The sequence below is a fragment of the Hemitrygon akajei genome, chromosome 7 (assembly GCF_048418815.1).
Source record: "Hemitrygon akajei chromosome 7, sHemAka1.3, whole genome shotgun sequence".
Lineage (NCBI taxonomy): Eukaryota > Metazoa > Chordata > Chondrichthyes > Myliobatiformes > Dasyatidae > Hemitrygon > Hemitrygon akajei.
The window spans coordinates 141,142,784-141,170,407 of record NC_133130.1 but is presented as its reverse complement, the minus strand read 5'-3'; the positions used below and the strand labels follow the sequence as shown (position 1 = coordinate 141,170,407).

The 27,624-nt window shown below is 46.9% G+C and overlaps 1 protein-coding gene across 2 annotated transcripts; it reads left to right on the top strand.

Moving 5' to 3' along the window:
- Window positions 1-812: 812 nt before the first annotated feature.
- alad (aminolevulinate dehydratase) lies at window positions 813-26,868 on the top strand. 2 transcript variants are annotated; one of them, XM_073052143.1, is made up of 13 exons: window positions 861-882; window positions 1,759-1,833; window positions 5,403-5,544; window positions 5,758-5,808; window positions 10,599-10,695; window positions 11,947-12,082; window positions 15,247-15,330; window positions 17,795-17,883; window positions 18,971-19,026; window positions 19,725-19,812; window positions 21,762-21,848; window positions 22,443-22,572; window positions 25,770-26,868. In XM_073052143.1, exons 3-13 carry the CDS (start codon window positions 5,432-5,434, stop codon window positions 25,829-25,831), a joined length of 993 nt encoding a protein of 330 aa, XP_072908244.1. In that variant the 5' UTR covers window positions 861-882; window positions 1,759-1,833; window positions 5,403-5,431; the 3' UTR covers window positions 25,832-26,868. The 2 variants fall into 2 exon arrangements, with proteins under 2 accessions (XP_072908243.1, XP_072908244.1); XM_073052142.1 differs by lacking the exon at window positions 1,759-1,833 and having other exon boundaries at window positions 813-882.
- Window positions 26,869-27,624: the final 756 nt, after the last annotated feature.

Sequence of the window (27,624 nt, the reverse complement as noted above, 5' to 3'; positions counted from 1 at the left end):
TCTTTTTCTGGCGGACGGAATATAGGTGCTTGGCTAAGAAGTGCTCTCCCAATCTACACATCGGGTCTCACCGATATACAGGAGGTCACACCGGGAGCACCAGCCACAGTATATAACCCCAAAAGACTCACAGGTGAGGTTTCGCTTCACCTGGAAGAAGTATTTGAGGCCCTGAATTGTAGTGTGGGGCCAGGCGTAGCACTTGTTCCGCTTGCAAGGATAAGTGCCTGGAGGGAGATCAGTGGGAATGAATGGACAAAGCAGTCGTGTGGGGAGCGATCCCTGCGGAAATCAGAAGGGGTGGGTGGGTGGGTCCCGTTGGAGATAGCTAACACTTTGTATGTAAGCCTCAAGTCCAGCAATCAGAAATGAATGACAGAGAACGCAGAGGGGATTTACTGAAACAGCAGCAGGAATACTATACTGCAGTCAATGAAGAAGTGAACGAAACTAAGGTTAAAAGATGGAAAAGTTTCCAGCGACAGGAGATTCGCTAATCAAAAGGTCCGATGGAAGCGCCTTTGGCGATGTTTTATCAGTCGGAAGGTAGACAATAACTTTCAATTCCCCTCTTGTGTTTGGAAAGCCTAGCTTTGAAGGAACTAGGAGTTTTCCAAACTATTCGCGACCCCCTCCCCTGTCCTTGACCATGTATACCGTATGTCACTAACACGGGTCCCGCCTCACACACATCCTTGTCACCGATTGGATGTTGTCCAAAGGTTGGCCAATCACGTGCCACCATCTCCGCTCTTGCCCACGGGCTGTGAACAGCCTCCCCTTGACGTAGGAATTACAACCAATCAGGAAAGGCCATGGGCGGGGTTTGCCTTTGCTTCCGGGTTATGTGGGGGTTTCTCCTCGTTGAAATCAGGCGCAGAGGTAAGGAGTAGTTGTAATTATTTACTCTTTTCTGAAGATAGTTTGTGCCAGTTGTGTTAGGGTACTGAACTTCATGGTTGGCGATGTATTTGCTGTGTGGTAATCGCTTAGATACGGAAGGTGTGTGAGAGAGTCAGTTGATTCTGAACTGGCAACAGAAAATGCTGCAAGCGGTCGGGGATGGGGTGCGGGTCAGACAACATGTACGGAAAGAAAAATTATTGTTTCGGGAGTCAGGACCGCACATGCTGGAATCTTGAGCCAAGTACGAACTGGATTGAGCAGCGTCTGTGGGGGAAACTGTTTCGGGTCAAGATCCTTCATTGGGACTGAATGAATAGAGGGTAAAAGCCAGTTTAACGAGGTGAGAGGAAGAGATGTGGAAAGAGCTAGGTAGGTCGAGATAAAAGGGGGAGAGAAAGGCGGCAATAGTAATAGAGGCTGGGAGTTGATGAGTGAATGCAACAAAAATAAAAGGAGATGGGGAGAGCAGACGGGAGAGGTGAGGATGAAGTGAGCAGGTTGGAAGCGATGGATGAGTGAAGGGAGGAGGTGTTGGGGCAGGTGAAGCACTTGTTCCGCTTGCAAGGATAAGTGCCAGGAGGGAGATCAGTGGGGAGGGACGAGTGGACGAGGCAGTCGTGTCATCTGAGCAGGTCAGCAAGGGGAAAGAAACTAGGGAAGTTAATGTGAACGATTGGGTATGTGTAGGCTGACCTGGGTAGACCTGAGTAAAGAGGAGGTGACAGAGGAGAAGTGTTTCTGGGCTTGAGAGTGGGATAATTAATTGATGTAGATCTGTTTATCCTGCCGGTAGATTTTAATGTGTCAAATGACCTAATCCAAACAATCAATGCATTAACTGTCGTTATTTAGCAATTCACAATGTTTATGAGCTGGCTGTTTGGAGTAGGCGATCTGGATGGAATTAGGACACAGGTATAGTTCCAGGTAAAAGAATAACAAATTAGTTGTTTCTTTTTTGTGACTCTCTCAACAAGCGTGGTTTCGTAACTACAATAGATAAAGATCAGACATGGGGGAATATTCTCTTTAACGTGAACGAATGAAGGCAGGCGTCAACGATGGAAATCACCATCACCTTCAGTGCACCAGCTCTCCTTTTAGCAGCTGAGGAAGAAGGGTGTTTGAGTTCAGGACCTCAGGCCAACAAAAAAGCCCATTGTTACCTGGTGGTGGTGATCCCTATACATGGACAACCTCGGCTGATACCCCACTGCACTGCAGCTTGATCTCTGCTAAATGGGGGGGGGGGGGGGGTGGCAATTACAGATTGGCTGGGAAGTGGCACAGTGCGACCACATCACTGCAGTGTTACCAGTCGGGGTTTCGGTAATCCGAATGCAACCAACAGGGGGCTGCTACAGATGCTGTAACTTACTTAGTGAGTTTGTATGGAAACTGGTTGCAGTTTCTCTTACGGGAAACGTAGCTGCACTATAACCAGTGGGGCACCTGCACAGAAAGTAACAGGGCTTAGTGCCGGAAGTGATGCTGCTGGGTTAGCAATGGGGAGTGAAACAAATATTGCGATTGCAGTGCGGCCGGTAAAAAGTTGGTTTTGTACCTGCAACGAATGGGTAATGGGTCTAGTGTAACCAGTGGATAGAGCAGTACAGCACAGGAACAGGCCATTCAGCCCACAATGTTGTGCTGAGCCAGCTAATAGACAAATCAAAAACACCCAAACACTAATCCCTCCTACCTACACAATGTCTATATTCCTCCATCTTCCTCACATCCATGTGCCTATACAAATGTCTCTCAAGAGCCTCTAATGTATTTGCCTCTACCACCATACCAGGCAGTGCATTCCAGGCGCCCACCACTCTCTGAGTAAAAAGAAAACTTACCCCTCATATCCTCCCTTGAACCCACCCCATCTCACCTTCAATGCATGTCCTCTGGCATTAGACATTTCAGCCCTTGTAACAGATACTCCCTGTCCACACTATCTGTGCCTCTGATAGCCTTATAAACTTATACCAGATCTCCCCTCAGCCTCCGGTGCTCCAGAGAAAGCAACCCAAGTTTATCCAGCCACTCATAATAGCACGTGCCCTTTAAACGAGGCAGTATCCTGGTAAACCTCTTCTGCACCCTCTCCAAAGCCTCAACATCCTTCCTATAGCGGGGTGACCAGAACTGTATGCAATACTCCAGATGTGGCCCAACCGGAGTTTTATGAAGTTGCAACATAACCCCCCGACTTTTGACCTCACTGCCTTGACTAATAAAAGCAAGCATTCCATAAGCCACCTTAACCACCTTTTTGACCTGTGTAGCCACTTTCAAAGAACTGTGAACTTCGATCCCAGGATCTCTCTGCTCAACAACACTGTTAAGGATCTTTCCCTTAACAGTGTACGTCCTCCTTGCATTGGCCCAACCAAGGTGCGACACCTCACATTTATCTGGGTTAAACTCTCCCACAGAAACTATAATTGATGTATTTGTGCTGAGCTGAAACAGATATTATAACCACCAAATGGTCAATAATAAATTAGTACTCTTAACAAATTGGATGTTGGCATGGAAACTGTTAACTGCAAAGTTACCAGCCGTGAGTTACTAAGTTGCTGTAACTATGGTATGGTCAGTAGGTGTTGATGCTGAAATTGTACTGAAGTGTGGGAACTAGGGAGCTGGTACAGATAAACTACGATTCATCCAATGGAGAGCTGGTACAACCTTTAACTAAAAAGCCAAAAACAAATTTAACTGCCAAGTGACCAATATTCAGCTGAAGCAGTTTGTGAAACCGTAACCAGTTGGGTTTTGATACAGAAATGGAAGCTATGTACAGTAATTCACAGGCAGTGAGTATTGAAAGCATAGCTAGAATACACAGACAGTGGGTTACCATTGAAGCTAACTGCATTTTGACCTATACAGAGTTAGGACAGATACTAGGAATAGAGAGTTGAAACATTGCAGTTGTAGTAAAGGTGTTTGGGAACCAAGTAGCAGACAGTAGCTAATGTTTCCCTGTCTGTAGCCGGTGTTGAACTGTACTGACGTTACAATCAGCTGTTGCGTACAATAGAGGGCTGAGTACATTGATGTAATTAATTGCTGTATAATCAGCAGTGATGCTAATATCTGCAGGGTAGGGCAACTGAGTCAGGGTTTGTCTGCCCAAGTAGCTGTTCTTGAGCCTGCTGGTGTAGGACTTGAGGCTTCTGTACCTCCTCGCCGTGATACCTGTGAGAAGACGGTATGGCTCCTGGATAGTGGGGGTCTTTGATGGCAGATGTTGCCCCCTTGAGGCAGTGCCTCAGGTAGCTGCTTCAGCGGTAGAGAGGGATGTACTGGGGCGAAGGCACTTCTCCCTGCAGCTTGCATTCCTGCACCCTCAAACTGCCGTACCAGACCAAGGTGCAGCCAGTCAGGATACCCCTGTAGGATTTTGATGTGCCGAACCCCCTCAACATTCTAAGAAAGTAAAAATGCTGGTACGCCTTCCTTACGGGCATCCATCCGTTATGTTAATACCCAGGAACATAAAGCCATTGATTGCGTCCATACACTATGTTAATGCCCAGGACTTTCAAGCTGCTGACCCTCCCCAACGCGATCCACCAGTTGCAGACTGATATATGTTCACCCTTCTTTACCTTCCTCGAGTCAGCAATCAGATCTTTAGTTTTACTGGCATTGAGTGAGAGGCTGATGCTGAGGTACCACTCGATGAGGTGCCCTGTGTCCCGTAAACTGACTCATCCCCACCTTTGATTCATCCAACACCAGTGTCCCTGTGGAACAGCCCTTCACCTTCACCTTCACCCCTTCACCTTCCTCCCTCTGGTTCCCCACTTCCTTCCCTTTATTCTGCCGCCACATTCCACCTTTCACGCCCCCAGCTCCTCTCATCAACCCCACCTACCTACCTTCACCTCCTCCCCTGGACTCGCCTATCACCCGACAGCTTGGGATCCTCCACCCCTGCCAACCCCAACTTTTTTATTATGGTCTCTGTCCTCGTTCTTTCCAGTCCTGATCAAGGCTCTCTGCCCAAAATGATAACTCTTCATTTCCCTCTGTGAGCGCTTCCAAACCTGCGGAGTTCCTCAAGAATTTTGTGTGCAGCTGCTCCAGATTTCCGGCATCTGCAGTCTTGTGTCCCCGTTTTACAATTGTACTTTTTGTTTTGCTGCCTGTCCGTTGGTGATAAGATCTTTTAGTGGTGGTATTTGAATCCACAGATCTGGGGAAGTATTAGAATTAGAAGTAGCAGCCCCTTTAATGTATCGCTGTCCAGAGGGTGACCCTCCCCTCTCCCTGGGGTGTCTAGATCCGTTCTGACCCAGTGTTCGTCTGCAGAGGAGGTGGGAATATGTGGGTGGGGGAGGGGGAGGATGTGGGTGTGATCTGAGAGGTGGAGTTTCATTGCAGTCCAGGCTGGAACTCAAAGACAAGATACCCTCCCTGAATTTTTAGTTGAAACGTTCAACTGTTCGAGTTCCTGAGAACTTCCTCCCTGCTCTGCTGCGTTTTAGGTCTCTGAGCGCCCGCCAGGGAAAGGACGATGCAGACAGAATCGCTCTTGCACAGTGGCTACTCACATCCCCTGCTCCGAGCCTGGCAGACTTGTGCCAGCACCTTCACCGCAAGCAACCTCATCTACCCCATCTTCGTAACGTAAGTGCTGGTGGAGGGGAGCGTCATCCCGTGAGGGAATTTTGTACTTAACCTAAAATGGAGGGCGCGATAAATATCCAGACCAGTGTTTGACTGGTACTGCTGTTCCTTCGATAACACGATCGGGACTGGGAGGTGAAGGGCGCTGAGACCCAGGACGGGATTTGTTGCCCTCAGAACCGCGGAGCTGACACCTTCTCTCTGCTCTTTCAGTGACGATGCTGACGCCGTGGAGCCTATCGCGAGCCTCCCAGGGATCGCCAGGTAGGCAAGCCCGATGACAAGTCGCTGCAGGTAGCTGGGCAGAAGAGAGGGCGAGGGAGGAGGAGTAGACAGGAGTGAGGAAGAAGAGGGACCTAGTACGGTAATGGGAAGGGGAGGAGAAGAGGAAGAAACAGGGAGGAGGACTCTCCCTCACTGATCTTTGCACAGTCAGTGCAGGCCGGCCCTGGGTTACAGCAGGGCTCCCTTCCCAAGGACTGTTTCACGGGTCTGAAGTGCGCCCGTAAGCTAAGTTGCAAGTGGCAGGTTTATTGGCCGTGTTGGGGCCTGCATCCAGTGTCCATCCCACCGGTCTCACCCACACCCGTTCATCAGGCTGTCTGTAAGTCGGGCATTTATAAGCCAGGAGGACCCGGCTTGTGTTTCTCTGCCTATTCAGATGATGGAAATTATTAATATTTCTTTGCAAGAAAATGGGTAGGGAAGGTGAAGCTCTTTCTCTCTCATATAGTGAGGCCACTTTCTCCTTTCTTTCTCTTGTTCAGTACTTTAAACTGCCCGTCCCCTCCAGACGCAATGCCCTGTCATCCTGCATGTTTGTAGCCACACGTCTGAACAACTAACAAAACTGCCAGCAATGGTTTGAAACAGCTGTTTAGTAGTGGCCCTGCATCTAGGATGATTGTAATGGGACTGAGGAACTCACGGGTACTGCAGGGTCCACCTGGAGCACTGCTGGTGGTTTCGGTCACCTTATTTATGAAGGGAAAGCATCCAAGCATTGGAGAGGTGGTTCACAAAGTCTGCTCCTAAAATGAATGGTTTGAGTTCCAAAGAAAAGCTCGGCAGCTTGGAACTGTACTCATCGGGGTTTAGGGGAAAGAAGGGCGATCTATTGAAACGGGGAAGATTCTGAGGAGAATTAGCAGGATCGGTGCTCAGAAAAAGCTGCCCCCACCCCCCATCTCATGGGGGTATCTGGAATCACAGGTGTAGTTTTGTTAAAAAAAAAGATGTGGGCAATTTCAGATAGAAATGTGGAGAAATTTCAGATAGAAATGTGGAGAAATTTCAGATAGAAATGTGGAGAAATTTCTTCTCTAAAAGGGGGGCTGAATCTTGGGATTCTCTGCCCTCCAAAAGCTGTGAAGATTGACAGAATTTTGGTCAGGAGTAGAGCCGGGTTTGAGGAACTGACAGAACGAGTCCTGACTTCACTACCACTCCAGCCACTCAGCACGACGTATTCCTTCAGACTCTCCAACGTGAAACAGAGTTTCAGGATGTATATTGTGTACACTTCTCTGACATTAAATGTACCTATTGAACATGTTCTGATGTTCAGTAAGGTGGGATTTCCAGCTACATTCACTCACCTTGTCTCTATGCCTCTTGAGTACCCTTGTCTAGCAAGTACCCATCAGGCTTGGGTCAGTGGCTGTGAGCACGTGCGGTGTTTCATCCTCTGCCTGGCTTTCGGACCTTCTCAGTGTTGTCTCCGAAAGTTCCGTCAGTCTTTCTTTACAAACCTTTATTAGAGGATAAAGTTTCTGTCTGTCCCCCCCTTGTTGATTCGTTTAAAAATGCTGGAATTATTCAGTATTTTATGTTATTCCAAACAATAGATGTCTATTTCGCGTATTTTCAGAAACTTGTCACATTTTAACATGGGGAGCACTTTCAGCATTTTGGTGAATCTGTGCTGCCCTCATTTTGAGGCCCGTGTATTCTCTAATGTTCGGTGCCCAGAGAGCTCCAGACGTGTCAGTCCCCGTCTTTGTACCGCTATAACTAAACCTCACTCACTTTCTATTCCAGCTTTCTAGCTTTAAAGGCAGATGTTGCACTTCTCACACACTCACACACACACACACACACAGAATGCTGGAGGAACTCAGCAGGTCAGGCAGCGTCTTTGGGAAGGAATAATCAGTCGCCGCTTCAGTCCGAGACCCGTCATCAGGGCATTCCATTTGCCATTTATGTTCTAATCAGTTGCGTTGGCTCGGCACAGTGGCACTTTTCACGAACTGGACAACGTTGGGATTTGCATCCTTGCTGTGAATAAATGTGATGTTAATTTGTTTGTTTTAAGAGAGACGGCCACTATTACAAAAAATGCATTTGTTTTAAATTGAAACCCTGACAGTACGATTGTACAATCACATTGCAAGCAAAAAGCAGACAAATCATGACTAGCACAGACTAAGCTAGCACATTCTCATCCTCAGTGAGGACAGCATTTATCCCCTGTGATGAAATACCTCTGTTAACCATGGAGGCATGTTCTTTTTCCACAGCTACCTGGGCACCGACTTGCCCCCTGAACATTATCAGGCAGTCACCCCTGGTGGAGCCCTCCACTGCCCGTCTCAACGATCCACGGATAGCTGTCTTAGCCTGCCCCAGGAGCAGGCTTGTTGGGGCATCTGCCCCCCTCCGTACTGGATGACCAGAGATGAGGAGAGTGGGGCTAAAATGCAGCCCCCACATATGTGAATAGAGGCGGCTCCCCTTTGCACACGGTCTCTCCCAGGCAGCTGGGCGATCTTTACCCATGGTAGTGACACGAATTAGGAGGGAATCAGGAATTGCTGCTGTAGGTAGTTTTATATAAAACAAATGAATTAACAACACGTTTAGTCACATTGTTGAGGAAACTAAGCAGCAGATTGAAGATTCTCCACCACACCCGCCCCATCAGCTGAAGTGCCTGCCTGTGTGGAGGCTGATAGAGCACTGAGGGTGGGGGGGGGTTCCCGGTTTGTCTCTCTCCGCACAGAGGCGTGGACGCTGAAGCAGTAGTCTGTCCTTCCCCTCAGACAAAGAAACCTTGTGGCCGAGCAGTCTTATCGAGCTGCGCGACTCTAGGTTGTACATGTGGTTCACTCCCAGTGTGATAACGGTCCCATTACACAGAGCTCAAGGCCTGGCAAACTGACCTTTGTCCAAAATTAAAAATGCTTGGATTAGTTCACCAGTCTGGTGTGAGAGATAAACTGAAATCTGCAGCAAGGAAGCTTATTATGTAAATATATTTAATAAAAATGTTTTAAGTATTTCTGCTATTCCGAACTGAGCTACAAAATTAACTCTGATTTTACACAGTTCCTGGATGGCCCCGTTTCTGGCAGAATCCTCCACCCTGCAGTTTCCAGCAACAGTTTGCTCCGTTGTGAGGAAAGGAAGGGTATGGCAGATGGGAATTATAGTGAATCGAAGGCTGTGTGCAGTGGAGTGCCACAGGCTCTGTTCCTGCAGTACATATCAAGATCTTCCACGTGCATGGAATGGTGTGATGAAGAACTTTGCTGATGAAACCAGACTGGCCAGTGTGGTTGACAGTGATAAGTTCTGGGCTGCAGCAAGATATTGACAGACTAGTGAAGGGGCACAGGAGTGGAAAATGGAACTCCGTTTGCTGAAGTGTGAGACATTGCAATAGGGCTGTTGGATCTCTGTTAGGGTTCTTCCAGGAGTCAAAAATGGGGAGCAGGCGTAATTCTAATGATCGTTTATTTTAGAGTACAAACAAACATACAGATACTAAGCAAACTAAAGAGCTGAGAAACGATGTTGAGGTAGAACGAATGTGAAAACAAAAGGAACAAAGATGGTGCAATGGAAAAATCAGTCACTTTTATAGATAAGATAAGAAGTTCCTCAGATAGGAGTAAACTAGTTAATAGGCTACATAATTAAAGCAATTACATCATGTGGGTAACGGGCTAGTACTTGGCCAATGAAAGATGAGAAAGGTGATAAACCGTTTAGCTGCTATACCACTTTCTGCCAGTGAGTGTGAAAGATACATGAGATTATTTAAAAAGTACAAATCTTATTAAAAAGTATTATTTTTAAAAAAAACAGTGGTTTCCAAGTAGAGTGGGAGTGAGGAGTGAGGGGATCCTGGAGACACAGGTCACAGGATAGTCAGGTAAGTTAGTTCAGAGGGCATTGGTTTAATTAACCAAGCCACAGAGTGCAAAAGGTTCGGGGTCATGTGTAAAGTACTGGTTCCACCCACATTTGGGACTCTGCACGTAATTTTGGTGAGAATGCAGGAGAAGGAGTGGAGTAGGTTCAGGTGGAGAGTTACAGTTATGAGATCAGGCTACCTCGGTGTTTTTGGGAGAGAATTGACAGATGGGACATGGAATTGAGGCTGAGACAGTATGAGCAAGGACGACTTGTTTCTTTGGAGCCTGTATTCCTTGGCGTTTAGACGGATGACGGGAGACATTTTTTAAACTGATAGGAGACCTGATGGGGTGAACATTGGGATGTTTTCACTACTGTGAGAGTTTTAAACAGAATAAGAGGACAGTCATTTAAAAGTGAGGTGAGATAAGCATCGGACAGAATAGGGAGAAATGGCACAGTTGAGACCAGCACAGAACAGCCATGATATTAAATGGTGGGCAGGCTTGGCCTTATGGTCTGTGTTCCACAGCCTGTTTGTCTTTGAAATGTTGGAGGAAACCCGTACGGTTACAGGGAGAATGTACAAACTTCTTGCAGACAACAGCGAGAATTGAACTGCGATCACTGGTGCTGTAACGAGTTGCGCTAACCTCTGCGCTATTGTGCCGCGCCACACCTGACGTGCCTAGCTCCCTGACCCTGCACCTCAGTACAGTGCGTGTGTGTGAATCTCTCAAGGGGAAAGTGGAAAACCGGGTTGCCTTGTGCTTTTGGTCATTATAACGTTTCAGACAGCAGGCAGGTCAGGTACACTGCACAGCTTCCTCCATCATTTTCCCTGGGGTGTGATGGTTGTACGGTAACGACGTGGTGTAACCAGAGGCTGTTTGTCTTGTCTGCCTCTCCAGGTATGGTGTCAATAAGCTGGAAGGGATGCTGCGACCCCTCGTTGACCAGGGTCTGGCTTGTGTGTTGATCTTTGGTGTTCCAACTAAACTTGCCAAGGTAGGATTCAAAGTACCATTTCACCAAGCGTGAGCTTCCTTTCCAGGAGTCAGGCTCTGTCTTTACACTCTTCATCATTCTTCTTTTTAACGTGTAGTTTTAGGGATCTGGGTATCGCTTGCAAGGCCAGTATTTATTGCATGTCCCTAATTGAGGCGCCTCCTTGGATCACTGCAGTCCTGCTGGTGAATTACAGTGCTGCTGGGGACGGAGTTTCACAGTTTAGACCCAGCCACGGTTATTCCAAAGTCAGGGTTAGGTGACTTGCCCTCAGCCCTTGGGCGTCCCAGGTATCTTCATCGCCAGTCAGCCGCTGGTGAAGCAACCCAGGAAGAGCAGGGAGACAGACTATCTCTTCCTCAAGCATTGGCTAGGCATTGAGATCTTCACATAAATTGATTGTTCGAATTTTCTGAAAGGTTTCACAAGGAATCTGTCATAACTTACTGATGAAGGAGAATTGATTTTGCTGCAGGGAGGTTTTGGATAGAAGATGTCAGATGAAGACTCTGTTCCGAGTGATCTTTCTCACGTGCTGTCACCTGATGGCTGGTTACCTCGGTCACTTCCTGAGGCAGCCACCAGATCATTGGCTGGTGGTCTAAAGCTGGGCTCAGTGTGATTTTGGCACAACATAGCTTTTCATTTTAATCGCCTGCCTGCTACATTCTCCTCGGTGCTCACAATCTGTTTCACTGACGTATTACAGCGCACTTTGCGGGAGTCTGGAGAAAATATAATCTGTCTTTGTTTAGCCTGTGCTGTCCCTGTCTCAGAGATTGTACAGAGAGAGTTGTATCCCATCTCAGCCTGTGCTCTCCCTGTCCTGGAAGTAAACTACGGGACAGTGTAGAGGGAGTTTTGTTCTCAACATAACGGTACTGCTCCTATCCCAGGAGTAAACGATGGGACAGTGTAGAGGGAACTTTGTTCTCAACATAACTGTACTGCTCCTATCCCAGGAGTAAACGATGGGACAGTGTAGAGGGAACTTTGTTCTCAACATAACGGTACTGCTCCTATCCCAGGAGTAAACGATGGGACAGTGTAGAGGGAACTTTGTTCTCAACATAACTGTACTGCTCCTATCCCAGGAGTAAATGACGGGACAGTATAGAGGGAGCTTCACTGAACATGGCTGCAAGTGTATTCTACATTGTTTAAGTTTTCCATCAGGTGATAACAACAGACTGAAGCTGGTCACTGGTGAATGCCACCGCTGCCTTTTACTGAGCTGTGTTTCCTGGACAGGATGAAAGAGGGTCTGGAGCAGACCAGGAGGAGACCCCAGCCATCCTGGCTGTTAAAAAGCTGCGCAGCGCATTCCCAGGTCTGGTGATTGCATGTGATGTCTGCCTCTGTCCGTACACCTTTCACGGGCACTGCGGTGAGTAAACAGTTGGGGTTCCTTTCTCAGACCCCTCCACCTCTCTGATTCTTAGTAACAAAGTTAAGGTCGAGTATTGTCCTGTACACAGGTAATGCGTGCCCAGGTGCAGCAGCATCACGGTATGTAGCATCATAACAAAAATGTAATTACATATAAACTATGTGCACATTTCACAAGAAAGAACACCATTAGAACAATAAAAAGCAAATCTCACTTTAGTGCAGAGTGATCCAAGTGGTCATGGCAGTGCTAAACTTGTAGTGGTTAGGCTTGTGTCAGTTGGTTCAAGAACTGACTGATTGAAGGGAAGTAGCTGTTCCTGAATTGTGTTGTGTGTCTCCGGGGTCCTGACATTCTTCCTGATGGCAGCTGTGAGAAGATGGCACGGCCCAGATGGTGGGATCTTTGGGGATAGATATTTTGCCTTCTGCAGTGCCTCCTGTAGATACTCCCAATAGCGGGGAGCAGTTTGCCTCGATGTATTGGGCTGAGTGAACTACAATGGATTCCGGTTAATTGGTCAATCAGTTCATCAGGGCAGCTGCTGATTTGGAATAACTCTTAAAGAATAAAAGTTCATCGAGAAAATAGCCAGGATTCTCTTCGTTTATTTTGGACACTATGCCGCTTAATTGGGACTATTGCCAAATGGTTTCTAGCTAGTGTCAGTCGTGTGGACTTGTGTGGCTGTTAGACACTACACTGTGCTTAGAGCAAATAATTCTTAAATTGTGGCAGTTGTGTGCATTTGTGTTCAAAAAAGCAGTGATTTTAGTCACTGAGAGTTATTGATAAATAAGCAGTAAGACAATTCAGAACTGTTTTTCTCACTGCGGTTTCAAGCATTCGGGCTTGGAGATGCCAAAAACGGCCAAGAGTGAAAAGAAAATGATTTCACTTCTTCAACAAGTTAGGAGCTATGGAGAATTTGAAGGTATCGACAATCATCTGAAAATGAAGATTTTGAAGGATGCAATCGTTGAAAGCATTGTATGAAGGCAGTCCATTGTCTGTGCTAGGTGTCTGCACTAATATAGATCACTTACCATCAATCAAAAGAATACAGCAGCACTTTGGCTGTCCATCTTATCCGATGACAGTGAAACCTGTGTGGAGAAGTTGTTAAAGTGGAAAGGCCATTGCACTGGGGCATTTCCACTCTCTCAACCTTGGAAGTCCAGGTCCAGTGGTAAATGTAGTCATCCCAAACTGAGGTCTTCCTTGGTTACGGTGGACGACCATGACTCCTTCTGTGCCTTGTCTTGCCCCTCACTCTCCACAGAGCATCGTGGAACTGCCTTCCTGGTTGGTGGATCTCATTCGCCCAGTCTGCCAGAGCTGACTTCAGATGCTAGGACAGGTGTGTCCCTGTCTCACCGGGGTATGAGATCAGCTGGCTGCCCTCACCCAGTTTAACCCGCCTGTTGAAGTGGTGCAGTGGGGGGGGGGGGGGGGGGGGCGCCGTCACAAGCAAACAGCCGCTTGGAGCCACGGGTGAGAGGTGGGTGTCCGGTGAGAAACAAAGGTGAGTTTGGACTGGACAGAATGGACTGGACAAGCCCCTTCATGGACACCCCTTACGCAGCAGAATTTCTCTGTTGGTAACTATTAGAAACTAATACACAGTTTTATAGTACTGTAGTAGCTTTGGTAGTGTTCTGATTTATTGCGCATTTCATTTAAATACATAATTTGTTACTCTTTTAAATGGTAGCTTGATTTTTTTTATACCTTTTTAACTATTTCCATGATATTTCAGCTAATTGGAGCAACTGCTTATTTGGGCCAAAACGTACTGGTCCCCGATGTGTCCTAATTAACCGGAAAACACTGTGTTCTCTGCAGCTTTTTATGTTCATGCACTTTTAAATTGCCATACCAGACCACAACGCAACCGGTCATAACGCACAGGATGTGTCAGTCCGACTCCAATAAGCGGAGTTGGAACTGTGTCTGAGCCAAACCACATGTGAGTGACAGCCAGAGTGGTGAGTTGAAATGTTTTGAGGAGGAAGAGACCCAACTCAGATCCAGAACTTCCACTGGATCTTTACAAGATATCAGGCAATGTCTGTCTCTAACAAGGAATCTAATCACCGCCCCTTGACTCTCGATGGCAGTACCATTACTGAGAAACTCGCCATCAACATCCATTGACCGGAAGCCAACTAGACCAGCCACATGGTTATCTTAGCAGTAAGTGTAGGTCAGGGGCTGGTACCCTGCAGCGAGTGACTCCCCCTCCTGACATCCCAACGCCTTTCCATAATCTGAAAGGTGTGTCGTGGAAGACTCTCCGCTTTCCTCGATGATTGCAGTGCCAACACCTGTCAAGAAGCTTGATGCCATCCTGGATAAAGTGACCTGCGTTGATTGGCAGTGTTCATTTGGCCTAAATGTTTATTCCTCCACCACCCCACCCACAAAATGCATTGCAGCTAACTTGCCTGGGGCATCCCAAACAGGGAGCCCCTGCCTCCAAGAAGGGTAGCAAGTCAAGCGAGCGCCAGCACCTGCAGGTTCCTCCAATTCGCACGCCGTCATTGAGATCACAGTGTAGAAACTGGCCCTGCAGCCCATCAAATCCGTGCCTACCACGGAACATCCATTTGCCCTGGAGATATTTCACAGCTCCTGAATTATCGCTGGGTGTAAATCCTGGAATGTCCATCCCAGCGATGGGCACGGGTGTATCATCCAGGTCAAGTAGCGGCCTCACCGTTTTCCTTTCAGGGCAGTTAGGCATGGGCAATAAATGCTGGTCTTGCCCGCGGTGCTCTGATGCTGATAATTAATCTTGGCTGATGTGCTGGGGTAGGGGTATCGGGCTCCGAGACAGTGCTGGGGTAGGGGTATCGGGCTCTGAGACAGTGCTGGGGTAGGGGTATCGGGCTCCGAGACAGTGCTGGGGTAGGGGTATCGGGCTCCGAGACAGTGCTGGGGTAGGGGTATCGGGCTCCGAGACAGTGCTGAGAGGCACTGGGGTCAGGGACCACCTGTGATAGGCACAACTGTGATCGTCTCCTTCCACGAGGTTCCTGGTGCCTCAGTGGTGCTCTCCCTCACACCATTGGCAGCCAGCTGTTGAGGGATACGTTTCTGGAAATGGAGATAAAGGGCACAATGCCAGGGGATAATGGCTTTTGGTCTTCTCTTTCTAGGGATCCTCCGAGAGGATGGGACGTTGAACAATGAAGCCAGCTGCCATAGGCTGGCGGAGGTGGCACTGGCTTACGCCAAGGCAGGTGAGCACAAAAGTCAGGAGCTGTAACTTTTCCAAAAGCTATAAATTTAAAGTGACAAAGGCTGATGGGTCAAGGGGACCTGGAAACGTCTTCTATTGTTGTTCAGTTTTAATCCAGTAGCAGTCCAAGATTGACTGTGTAACCCAGCGTGCAGTGGTGTTCAGTCAGAATGCAAAGTGACCTTGCAGAGGGTTGACCCAGTGAGGTGGTGAGATTGGTTTTGAGGGTACAAGTCATTTACTTTGTGGTTAATTCTGTGCAGTCACAGCTGCTCAACAAACAGTAATCTTAGTCTGAAATCCCTGACTGAGTTACAAATAATGTTTCATCAGAACAATGTGGTCTGATGAAACATTTCTGACATTTAATGGTTGTTCTCAGTTGACAGATGCTGCCTGATATACGAGCATAAGCAATGGGAGCAGGAGGCCATTCAGCCCTTCAAGTCTGTTCTACTGATTGCGACTGATCTGATAGTTGGCCACATCTCTGCGTTCCCCTCCATTATCCCTCATTCATCTGCAACCCAAAAGTCAGCCCCAGCCTTGAATGTACTTAGTCTCAGCCACCGTCTGGGGTAGCAAATTCCTAAGGTTTACTGACCTCCAAGAAGAAATTCTCCCGTATTGCCAAGATGAGTAGCCAATTTTGTCTATGAGACTGTGTCCTAAGTTCCAGGACCCCAGTGAGGAAAACACTCTCACAGCATCTACCCTTCCAACTCCCCTTCGTTTTCTTCAAAATTCCAAAGCATGTTAGATCAGCCCTTCACCCTAAAACAATCCTCTCATCCCAGGGATCAACCGTGACCTTTCCTGTTCTGCCTTGACAGCAGCTATATCCCAGAGGATCCCAGGGGTGGTCAGTCGGGAACCCTGCACCAGAGTTCCTGTCAAAGTGTTATGTTCCTCCCTAATAATCTGCTGTCTCTGCACATCAATGGAGACATAACAGATACTGGGATGGCGGAAGTCCAGAGTAACTCCACTCAGCAGTTCCTCCACCATTTTGTGAGTTGCTCTGCACCTGACCCTTTATGCTGCTCTTTCTGAACACCAGCCTTCTCTTCTCTCAGTATTTCAATGACATACTTCTTTATTTTTTTCATCGAATAGATAACTTCACATTTTCTCTGTTATACAAAATCTGACATTGCTTTCCCCACTTAATTTGTTCATGTTCTGTATCCTTATGCTTGTCTTTGTTACCTAACTCTGTATCATGTGAAACCTTGTACATTTGTCTAAATTATGGTAAATAATTGATGTTCCAGTCCTTATTACAATCTGCCAACCTGAAAATTACCTATTTTTCCTTTCTCTGCCAGTTAACCAAAAATCTATCTCAGCCCTGAATTTACTTAATCACAGCAGTTCAGCTGTCGTGGGTAAAGAATTACGAAGATTCACTGGCCTCGGGGAAGAAGCTCTCCCTTGTATTGAAAAAGACGCCTTGACCTGCCATATGTTTCCAGTAACTTGGGGTGGGGTGGGGACGTTACTGGAAGGGACACTAATACCAGCACGAGCTGAAACACCATTGGAATGTGATCAAACACAATATGACAACAAAAGCATTGAGATATTAGAACCAGGTGCAGGGGGAAGTTTTAAAGAGCATATTAGAGAAGATAAGGGGGGTTTCAGAACTTGCTCCCCTCCCCATGGGTTATCTTATAGAAAAATAGTGTGTGACAGATTGTGAATTCTGAGACATTACCAATGGGAGATTTAGGACTGAACTTGTAAGGGAGATTACTGCTTGTCAGGGTGTGAAATCTACTCTGACATTAGTCATCCAAATTATCTGGTTATTTGGTAATTCAGTTAAAAGGGTTTGGCAATTATATCTTTAACTTTAAACTGTACAGAGAATGGTTGGGAGTTACAGGAAGATGAAAGGTCCACCTGTAGCAATCCAACCAGTTCATGGAATTTCAGTTCTACCTCTTGCATTAGGATTTATCCATCTTGAATCGTGTCTTGACCCCTGGCAACTTGAGACCAAAAGTCTCCCAGTTCTTACAGGAGGCTGGCACAGTGTCCTCGGGGCCAGGCATGAATTCACCCAGCCTGGATAAGTGAATGTAATGAAATTGGACCGCCTTAATCCAATTTTCAATGGGAATAAAATGATTGTACTCAGTTCTATCATTTATAGAATGTGTTAAATAAACTGTTGCTCAGAGATGTGTAGTCAGCAAAAGTCATGTTAATTCATAGAAGGAACTTGGATCAGAGTTTAATCCACCGACCTGATGTACATTCCATTCCGTCTTCAGTGCTCAGGCAGCTTTGAGCACTTTATGTTATTTCACCACGATGCTCAGAAAGAATTCCTTTGTCTGTTAGAGTAAACTTGTGGGAGGGTGGGGGAGGCAGCAGAGAAATTCCTAGATGCGTGGAAAACTTTTTTGCCAAGTGCCCGAGGGGTCACTAAGAACTGATGGCCACTCTCGTTTCAGGATGCCACATTGTAGCTCCCTCGGATATGATGGATGGCAGAGTTGGATCCATAAAGCAGGCTCTTGTCTCCAATGATCTGGGAAACAAGGTAAAGCTCTTTTACTTCGGAGCCAGCTCCGAGCTTGGTGTAGAGTTATCAATGAAAATCAGTGCAGGAAAGCTGATCTAAAAGTAGTCAATACTGGAAACACTCAGTAGCTGAGGCAGCATCTATGGAAGGAAAAACAGGTTGAAGGGCCTTCATCAGAAATACTGGGTATTTCCTGAATTGTTCATTCATTCTGAGAGTTCTCTCCTGGTGGTACAGTCTTCAGATGAAATCACAGATGCTGGAGTCTGGAATAAAAACAAACACTGTGGAGGAACTCTGGGTCAGACAGCATCTCTTGAGGGAAGTAGACAGTCAGTGTTTCAAGTGGAAAATGAAGATTCTGAACTAGAAATGCTGTCTGTTCATTTCCTTCTACAGTTGTTACCTGATCCACTGACTTCCTCCTGCAGTTGTTTTTTTTTGCAGTATTCAAACATTAGAGTATAAACTGATTGATTTGAAATGTTGATTCCTCTCTCCACCTGTCGATGAGATACAACACACATCCTGCTGGTTAGCGGGTTAGACAGCACCTGTAAGGGGGAACGAACCGTCAGCATTTCTTAACCTGAAACATCAACTGTCCGTTTCCCTCCATTCGTTCTGCCTTACCCACTGAGTTCCTCCGTTTTTTGTGTGATGCTCCAGACTTCCAGTATCCGCATTCTCTCTCGTATTGAGGTGAGGTACAAGACTCATCACCTAGTTGACCATGGGTTCTCAGCCTGTCGCCAGGTGATTCATGGGGCTCACCTCTCCGAGCTGCACCTTACAAGCAACAGCTTGCACTGTTGACCTGCCACTGTAGTTAACTCAGTGACTGGAGACTGCACTTCCTGTTAGTTTGTCCCCATTCTCACACTCGGCCTAGCACACACACCCCTTCGACAATTCCAAACAAGAACATTGTTCCGCACAAATTGAGGGTGCGACCTTCCTGCACTGGTGATACGGGAAAGCAGCGACTGGGATGTGGAGATTTTATATTGGGGGGGGGAGGGCTGGGAATTAGGTGATGGGAGTTTGAAATAAAATGTACTTGAATTTTGTCAGATCTTCAACCTGAGTTTAATCTTTCCACCAGGTTTCAGTGATGAGCTACAGTGCAAAGTTTGCTTCCTGTTTTTATGGACCTTTCCGGTGAGTTCACTGACTGGCACAGGATTGATCAGTCACATTCTTCATTTTAATATCAAGAGACCGTATACAGTATGCAGCCTGAATTTCTTACTCTTCACAGACAGCCACAGAACAAAAAGCCCCAAAGAATGAATGTGAGAAGCATCAGAACCCCAGTGTACCCCCTCCCACATACAATCAGTAGCAGAGGCATCGGCAATCCCCCCACTTGCACCAACCATACTCCACCCTCCTCAAAAAGTATGGATACATCTTCCCACTCAGCACCAACCTGTCCCTGTCCTTTTTCTTGGTGCTGTGGGTAACTGTGTCGACACAGCAAAGCCTGTGTGTTTAGGGTGAGCAAACGAGTGTAACGGTGGATGGTGCCAGTTCAAAGATCTAATTGAGGAGGAATTGGAGCAGAAATTCTGCAGACTCTGCAAATCTGAAACTAAAGTAGAAAATGCAGTAATCTCCCTGCAGACCGAGCAGCAGCTGTGAGGTGAGGAATGTTGGCTCAGCTGCTGCCCGAACTCCCAGTGCCGGCTATTCTTGTTTTTAAAATACCTTACACCATCGCGTGGACTGCGGGAAACGTGTTCTGGGGGGGGAGTGGAGGGTGAAGTAAGCTGGATGTATTAAAAAGGATAAGGGAACATGGGCCCTTTGTGCACGTTGGAACTGGTGGTTGTGTGATTCATGTCCTTCCCCATCAGAGACGCTGCCCAGTCAAAGCCAGCTTTCGGAGATCGCAAGTGCTACCAGCTGCCTCCGGGTGCCAGGGGACTCGCTATCCGAGCTGTGGTAAGTCGAAGCCTGCAGCCAGCATGCTGGGACTCCCTGCTGAGCCGCAAGCGCAACAAGTTCAGGTTGGGCAGTAAACCGCAGCCATGCCAGTCTCAGTCACAGTTAACTGCAGAGTACAGTAGTATGCTTGGGTGTCAGCTGCAGGTTATCTCCTTCCCCGGTGAAGGAACTGTGCTGCCATGTGGTGTGAGTTAACTATTCCCTTGCACAAATGTAGTTGGTGGGGGTGGAGATACGTCTCTGCCAAAGGAGGTGTAAGGCGCTTCTTCGCTCTGCTACCCTATAGGTCACCCTTGGGCAAGGTGTAACACCTGCTCAGCTCCCCGATCAGGGTCACGTGAAGCCATGGGATCAGGTCGTACGAGCAGCTGGTGCCTATCTCAAGTCCTGGTTATGTGACGATGATGCCAAGCAGGCAATCCCTGAAGAGTATTGATAATGGATGGGCTCACCCGTCTTGTAAAGACACTGCCCAGAAGAAGACAATGACAAACCATTTGTGCAGAAAAGTTTGCCAAGAACAGTCCTGGTCATGGAAAGACCATGATGATGAGTTGAGTTGACAAGCAGCCCAATGTGTCTTTTAGGGCAGCTCTGATTGTCTGGTGCTCTCTGGCAGATTCGAGTTGTAAATTGATTTATTATTGTCACATGTAGCAAGGCACAGCAGAAAAACTTGCCTTGCAATACTGTCCGTGCAGATCAATTCATTACAACAATGCAAGGTAGTACAAGGTAAAATAATAACGGTGTTAGACAGAAAGTACAGTGCAGGAAAACAATAAGCAACAAAGGCACAAGGGGACACATTGTGAGATTGAGAATCCGCTTTATTATACAGACAGACGGACATACTTTATTGATCCCGAGGGAAATTGGGTTTCGTTACAGTCGCACCAACCAAGAATAGTGAAGAAATATAGCAATATGAAACCATAAGTAATTAAATAATAATAAGCTAATTATGCCAAGTGGAAATAAGTCCAGGACCAGCCTGTTGGCTCAGGGTGTCTGACACTCCGAGGGAGGAGTTGTAAAGTTTGATGGCCACAGGCAGGAATGACTTCCTATGATGCTCAGTGTTTCATCTCGGTGGAATGAGTCTCTGGCTGAATGTACTCCTGTGCCTAACCAGTACGTTATGGAGTGGATGGGAGACATTGACCAAGATGGCATGCAACTTGGACAGCATCCTCTTTTCAGACACCACCGTCAGAGAGTCCAGTTCCACCCCCACAACATCACTGGCCTTACGAATGAGTTTGTTGATTCTTTTGGTGTCTGCTACCCTCAGCCTGCTGCCCCAGCACACAACAGCAAACATGATAGCACTGGCCACCACAGACTCGTAGAACATCCTCAGCATCGTCCAGCAGATGTTAAAGGACCTCAGTTTCCTCAGGAAGTAGAGATGGCTCTGACCCTTCTTGTAGACAGCCTCAGTGTTCTTTGACCAGTCCAGTTTATTGTCAATTCGTACACCCAGGTATTTGTAATCCTCCACCATGTCCACACTGACCCCTTGGATGGAAACAGGGGTCACCGGTGCCTTAGCCCTCCTCAGGTCCACCACCAGCTCTTTAGTCTTTTTCACATTAAGCTGCAGATGATTCTGCTCACACCATGTGACAAAGTTTCCCACCGTAGCCCTGTACTTTGCCTCATCTCCCTTGCTGATGCATCCAATTATGGCAGAGTCATCAGAAAACTTCTGAAGATGGCAAGACTCTGTGCAGTAGTTGAAGTCCGAGGTGTAGATGGTGAAGAGAAAGGGAGACTCGGTAATCTCTGGCGCAGACTCAGACATGTTCTTTTGTTACTGTCAGAGTCAGGAGGTTGTACACAGCAAATGCCCGCTGATAGTCGCGAACGTGACTGCTGCTTTGTCTCTTTGGCTCCGTGTAAATGGATAACTTGTAGTGACACTGTTTGCCACCTTGCTGCAGGACCGTGATGTGCGTGAGGGCGCGGACATGCTGATGGTCAAGCCCGGTATGCCTTACCTGGACATGGTCCGAGAGGTGAAGAACAAAGTAAGTGGGTTCAGGTTCCCTCTAAGAGGTGGAGGGGAGGGGGGAGCAATCTTGTGCAAAAAGAAAGCAGCTGAGGGTGGCTGCACCCAGTGAGCCCTTTATGACTGAGAGTCAGAATAAGGTGTGCAGACCTGAATTTGATCTAAGTGTCTGTGTCGATGGAGAGATCTTGTGTGTCGGCCTATTAGTGCAGAACAGTCCTCTCCTCTCTGTTGAGGGAGCAATGGAGGGAGGTTTAAAGGTAGGCTGTCGTATCAGCTCGTTCACCCCATTACAGTGAAGATTCATCACAACTTTCATTCCAGGTTCCCATCGACTGTTTCCACTTGTTCCAGCTTCGCACTCGGGAATTGTCGCTGGTGATGAGTGAAGCCCATGCCCATTTGGATCGCCTATGTGTTGCCTGCAGAAAGCAGAAACTTAGTGAAACAAAGTCTGAGGGAAGATAGCAGATTGTATTAGAATGTAACGTTTGATTGATAGCAGTTTGTATTAGAATGTAACTTTGGTTTGAACTAAGCAATGCTTGTCAATGATTTGTTCATTTTCTCTCTAACACTCACTCACTTGTTCTCCCTCCTACCTTACCTTCAGTACCCCTGTCACCCACTAGCAATTTACCATGTCTCCGGAGAGTTTGCAATGCTGTGGCATGGTGCCCAAGCTGGAGCATTTAATCTCAAGACAGCCGTGATGGAGGCGCTGACCAGCTTCAGGAGGGCAGGTAGTACTCTTCACCTAACTAAGCACTTCTTCCATTGTCTCGCACCCGGCACCAGGCAGGATCCCAGCAATGCATCAGCACGTCGTGCACCAACCGGTGATCACGATGAAGCCATTATACCCAAGAATAGCCTGTCTTTGATAATCCTGGGATGCAGGTCAGATACCACTTCTACCCCTGTGCTGCTGGAGCTGACCATGTTGTGAGTTTACAAGGAGCATTTCAGTAGTGGGGCAGTCCCCTTCTCTATTCTGCATCAATGTGTGAACTAGGGCATTAGAGAGAGAAAGCTCGGTGTCTGCTGAGGCGTGTGAGGGACTGGGTATTCGATGAACCACATTATCACTTGTGATGCAGGAGGCCACTTGGCTGCTTGTGGTTGTACTGGAAATGAGTGTTTTTTTAATTACCTGTAGCTCTTTAAAAAGGACAATCAGAAATCAGGTTCAAAATCACTCATACTTCCCGGAGGTTGTTACTTTGTGGCAGCAGTACGGTTCAAGACATTAAAAATTTATATAAACTATGATTTTAAAAATAACTAAATTGTGCAAAGGAGGAATGGCGAGGTAGCGAATTAATGAACCGTTCAGAAATCTGATGGCAGAGGTGTTCCAACTGCACCGTTTCTATAGACAACGCCAGACCAGCTTTCCAGCGCAAAATCAAAGTTGTCTGGCCCTGAGATCTCTAGTCCCCTCTCTGAAGGCACCAGATGCTGCTGGATCACGGTCTAGTGTCTCTGACAAGGAAAAGCAGTCACTCTGTCTGAGAACTTGGACAACAGTGGTGACATGTTATGTAGATATGAGATCATCACACACACACAAGGCCAATCTGCCCACACCCACCACTGAAGGCAATTTCACGACCCAGGTTTGCGGACGTGATTTGGAAAGAAGACACTCCCAGACAGATTTCTGAAATTGAGATTTGCCAAGTGTGTATCAAACTGCACCATAGCCTGAGAAATTATACCTAGATCAGGAGCCAGGGCAGCTCTGCCCTCTTCCCGATCACACGCGCAAGGCTTTTGGATACTCAAGCTACTCTCTCACTCCATCCCCACCGGGCAGCTTTTCAATCTCTTTATATTGCTGTGGAGAATTCTGTGGGTGTTTACCCCAGGAGGGGAGCAGGGATATGGTCCTGGGGTTTGGGAAGAGACTTGGTGAATGATGTGGCTAGGGCAGGGGAGGAAGCAAACATTGGATTTCCCCAAGGAACAAGGGACGAGTGTTTCACTATGGTTGACCCTGGGTGTGGCCATCTTCTGTGGGAGGCCACCCCACTGGGGTGTTTTTCTTAGTCATTTAAGGGGCAGGAAGTTGCCTGCGTTTATTGCCCACCCCCAGAAGAGTGGCAGTGAGCTGTTGCCATGATTTTGGTCCATCTGACAAAGGGGTCCCCGTGACACTGTTGCACAGAGTTCTGGATTTAGAACCAACAACAAGGAAGGGCGTGCATGTATTTCCAGATCGGGGTGGTGCTTTGTGGGTGTCACCGTGGGCATGGTTCAGTGCACCAGCTGCCCTTGTCCAGGATGGTTGTTGAGTTGCTCCCGTGCAGGCAAGGTGGCAGTGTTCTCTTCTGCCTTGTGAAAGGCTTTGGAGTGCCAGTGACTCCCCAACCTTTGATCTGCCATTGTAACCACAGGGCTCGGCCCAGTTGCATTTGTGCTGAACTGAAAATCAGAGGATCGCAGCGGCTGTAAATCTGAAACAAAAAATAAAGTGCTGGAAACACCAGTGGGAACAGAAACACGAGTCAGGCTTACAGGTCTGAGCCCCCCTAAACTGGGAAAGCAAGAGAAAGCAAGTTAGTTTTAAATATGAGAGAAAAGTCTTCGACTTGAAACAAAATATTTTGGTCCATGAACTGACACACTGAAGTCCCCCTGTGCATCAACATCTTTCAATCTCTCACTATCTGCTTGCCCGTTCAGTGTATCTATCTACACCAACTCTACCTCAACTTCACACCAGTCACTCTGTATCCTTCTCAAAGCTCACCTGCCCACCTTGACAGATGGTGTGCCCTAGCATTGCACCACTAGTCACTGTTCCCCATTGTTAACCAACTCTATTCACCCCATTCTACTTCTTCCTTTGATGTGGTTGCTGACTGAAAGCACAAAAACACAATCAGGTTGTTACTACTGTCCTGTATGATGTGAAATTCGTTGTTTTGCACCAACAGTGCAAAGACGTAAGTTGGTCACCCTTATCAATTATAATTGCCTTCCTCTGGACAGTGTCTTTACAAGACGGGTGACCACAGCATTTCACTCTTATCGCCTTGGCTGGTTTCTAGGGACTGGTGCAGTGGACTATTGTTGTGGACTCCAAACACGAGCAAGTCTGCAGGTGCTGGAAATCCAAAGCAACACACACAAAATGTTAGGGGAACTCAGCAGGCCAGGCTTTTCTGTGGAAAAGAGTAAACGAGTCTTCTTCACAACTGGAAAGAAAGAGAAGTCTTCTGTTTCTTTCCAGTCCTGATGACGGACGGGTCTCGGCCCGAAACCTCGACTGTGTACTCTTTTCCATAGATGCTGCCTGGCTTGCTGAGTTCCCCAAGCATTTTGCGTGTGTTCCATTGTTGTGGAGGCCATTCTAGTCAGAGCGTTGCATTAAGGATCATCCCAGTCCAGAAGTTCCAGGTTGTTATGGTGCGTGACTTGTCAGGTATAGCTACAATCAGGGATTTTCCGATGTGAATTGAAGGGGAACCAATCTGGAGGTCTGTAGAGGAGCGGTCTGTATTGATTGGCCCTGCTGATGTTGGGTATTAGCCACCTGCATTCAGTAGAAAGCCCTGATAGGAACAGCCTCCTATTGGTTTTCACTGGGGACTGCCCCAGGTGACGTGTTCTGTGCTGCACCTGGAATGGGTTGTCTATGGAGCAGTGCAGCCCTGGATTTTGGCGGTCTGTAGGGAGCTGCCTTAACTTGGGTGTTTGAGGGGAGAGGTTGGCCTTGGTTAAGGGGCTCTGTGGAGACTTCTCTGAACGTTCTTGAAGTGTTGGTGCGTAATTAAATGCAAGTCCATATTAAGCTACGCTGGTTCTACTGTATATTTGCTGGTCATTCACCCAAAGATGGTCCCATTGGTACCCCACCCTCTTTGTCCACTGGAAGTGTGCACGGACGCAGCTTTCCCTCTGATATGTGGTTTCTTCTGTACGGATTTTGCAGGTGCTGACATCATCATCACGTACTACGTGCCACAAATCCTGAGCTGGCTGAAGGACATTTGATGCTGCTCCTCCTGAGCACAGAACATACTGGGCTTTGAAGAAATATTAGTCTGCTCTTCCACTCACCCTCAACCTGCTCCAATGTCTATCTGATCCTCTGTCTGACCGTGAGAGGGACAACTTATAAGCTGGAACGTTTGTGTTCACCAAAGGTATATTTTCACAGATGTTTGGCACCTATCGGATCTTTGCATCATGTTTTGGAGTGAATCCGACTGAAAGAAAATATAAAAGAGCCAAGAGAATGATGTCTGAAAGCCCACAGACACAAGAAAATCTGCAGATGCTAGAAATCCAAAACAACACACACACCAAATGCTGGAGGAACTCAGCAGGCCTGGCAGCATCTGTGGAAATGAGTAAACAGTCGACGTTTCTCAGCAGGTACTGACGAGGGGTCTCAGCCTGAAACGTCAACTTTTTACTCATTTTCATAGATGCTGCCTGACCTGCTGAGCTGCTCCAGCATTTTGTGTGCGTTGCGATGTCTGAAAGACTGCAGGTGAGAAGGTTCTGGTGACATCATCGTCGAGAATGGCAGCTTAAGTCACTAGCCCCTCCGGAAAAACGTATATTAAGCCCCGTTAACCCATCAAATATAGTATTTTTCGAAAGTATTTGAACTGATAAGAGGGGCAAGAATGGGAGAAAAGAATGGAAATAAAAAAAACTGAAAGACTGCAGGTATTTGATCTTGCAAACGATCTGTGATTATTTCAATATACAGAACCTCAGGGATTGTAAAAATGAATGAGTATGAAGATTTTGTCAGTAAATCATGTGACTGGCATGTTAATGTACTGTGTAATGGTTGCCCAGGTGCCTTCCTGAACTTGACCCTTCTGTGGGTACATGCCTTAGGAGTACAATCTGTATGTGAAACCCTGTGAATGAATGAAGTGGAATCCTCTGTTTTAATAAAACAAACACTAAAAATTATGTTCTGTTTGGAGCTCAATAGAGAATTGTTCCTTTAAATTGTATGGTGTTTCATAAACTGGTATAACAATCTATAGATTAAACTCTCATTCTGGCTAGCTGGTGTATTTTGTGTCCATTGATGTGTACCAATTCAGAATCAATGTCAGGTTTGTTATTATCGTGAAATTAGTTTTTACTCAATTTTATCAGCTGCTCGATGTTTACCTGAAGACCAGCTGTTTCATGGATCACTCTCCCTGTAGTCTCTTCCAACTGATCCTGAGGCATCTCCCCTGCGGTCAGGGATGACTCAGTTCCACTTCAGTCTGTGGATTTCCGAGGTGGGTAATGGGGCCAGTGCGGTAACAACAGACTCTGGGCAGGAGAGGTGTTACATCACAAGCTAGGTACATTACAGAGAACTCCTGCAAACAAACAAGTCATCTCAGATCTATTGTTTCGAGGCAGTGTCTTGTATCTGGTGGGACCAGAACTGGCAATTAAAGTTACAGTGTAAAATCAAAGTTCAGAATGAATTTATTATAAAAGTACTTGTGTATCACCATATACTACCCTGAGATACATTTTCTCACAGGCATTCACAGCCCATGATTGGCAGAACAGACTCAATGGGCCAAATGGCCTACTTCTACTCCTATATCTTATGGTCTATGGTCTTAGTATAACAAAGAAATGCAATAGAAACAATGTAAAATTACAAAGACTGACAAACAACCGAAGATTTCTACTACTCATGTATGTGAAGGATGTCAATTCAATGAGCAAAAGAAGACAAACTGCAAAGTTGTCTAGTGAGTTTCCTAACCTAGTTCCATTGATGAGTGGTCAACGTACTTGAAGGATTCCAAGTC

Bases quoted from the DNA above. Each gene is read 5' to 3' on its own strand.
- alad (XM_073052142.1), top strand. From the start codon at position 5,432: ATGCAGACAGAATCGCTCTTGCACAGTGGCTACTCACATCCCCTGCTC. The intron at 10,696-11,946 runs GTAGGATTCAAA...TTTCCTGGACAG, and splicing joins TTCCAACTAAACTTGCCAAG to GATGAAAGAGGGTCTGGAGC. The intron at 21,849-22,442 runs GTAAGTGGGTTC...CCTTACCTTCAG, and splicing joins TCCGAGAGGTGAAGAACAAA to TACCCCTGTCACCCACTAGC.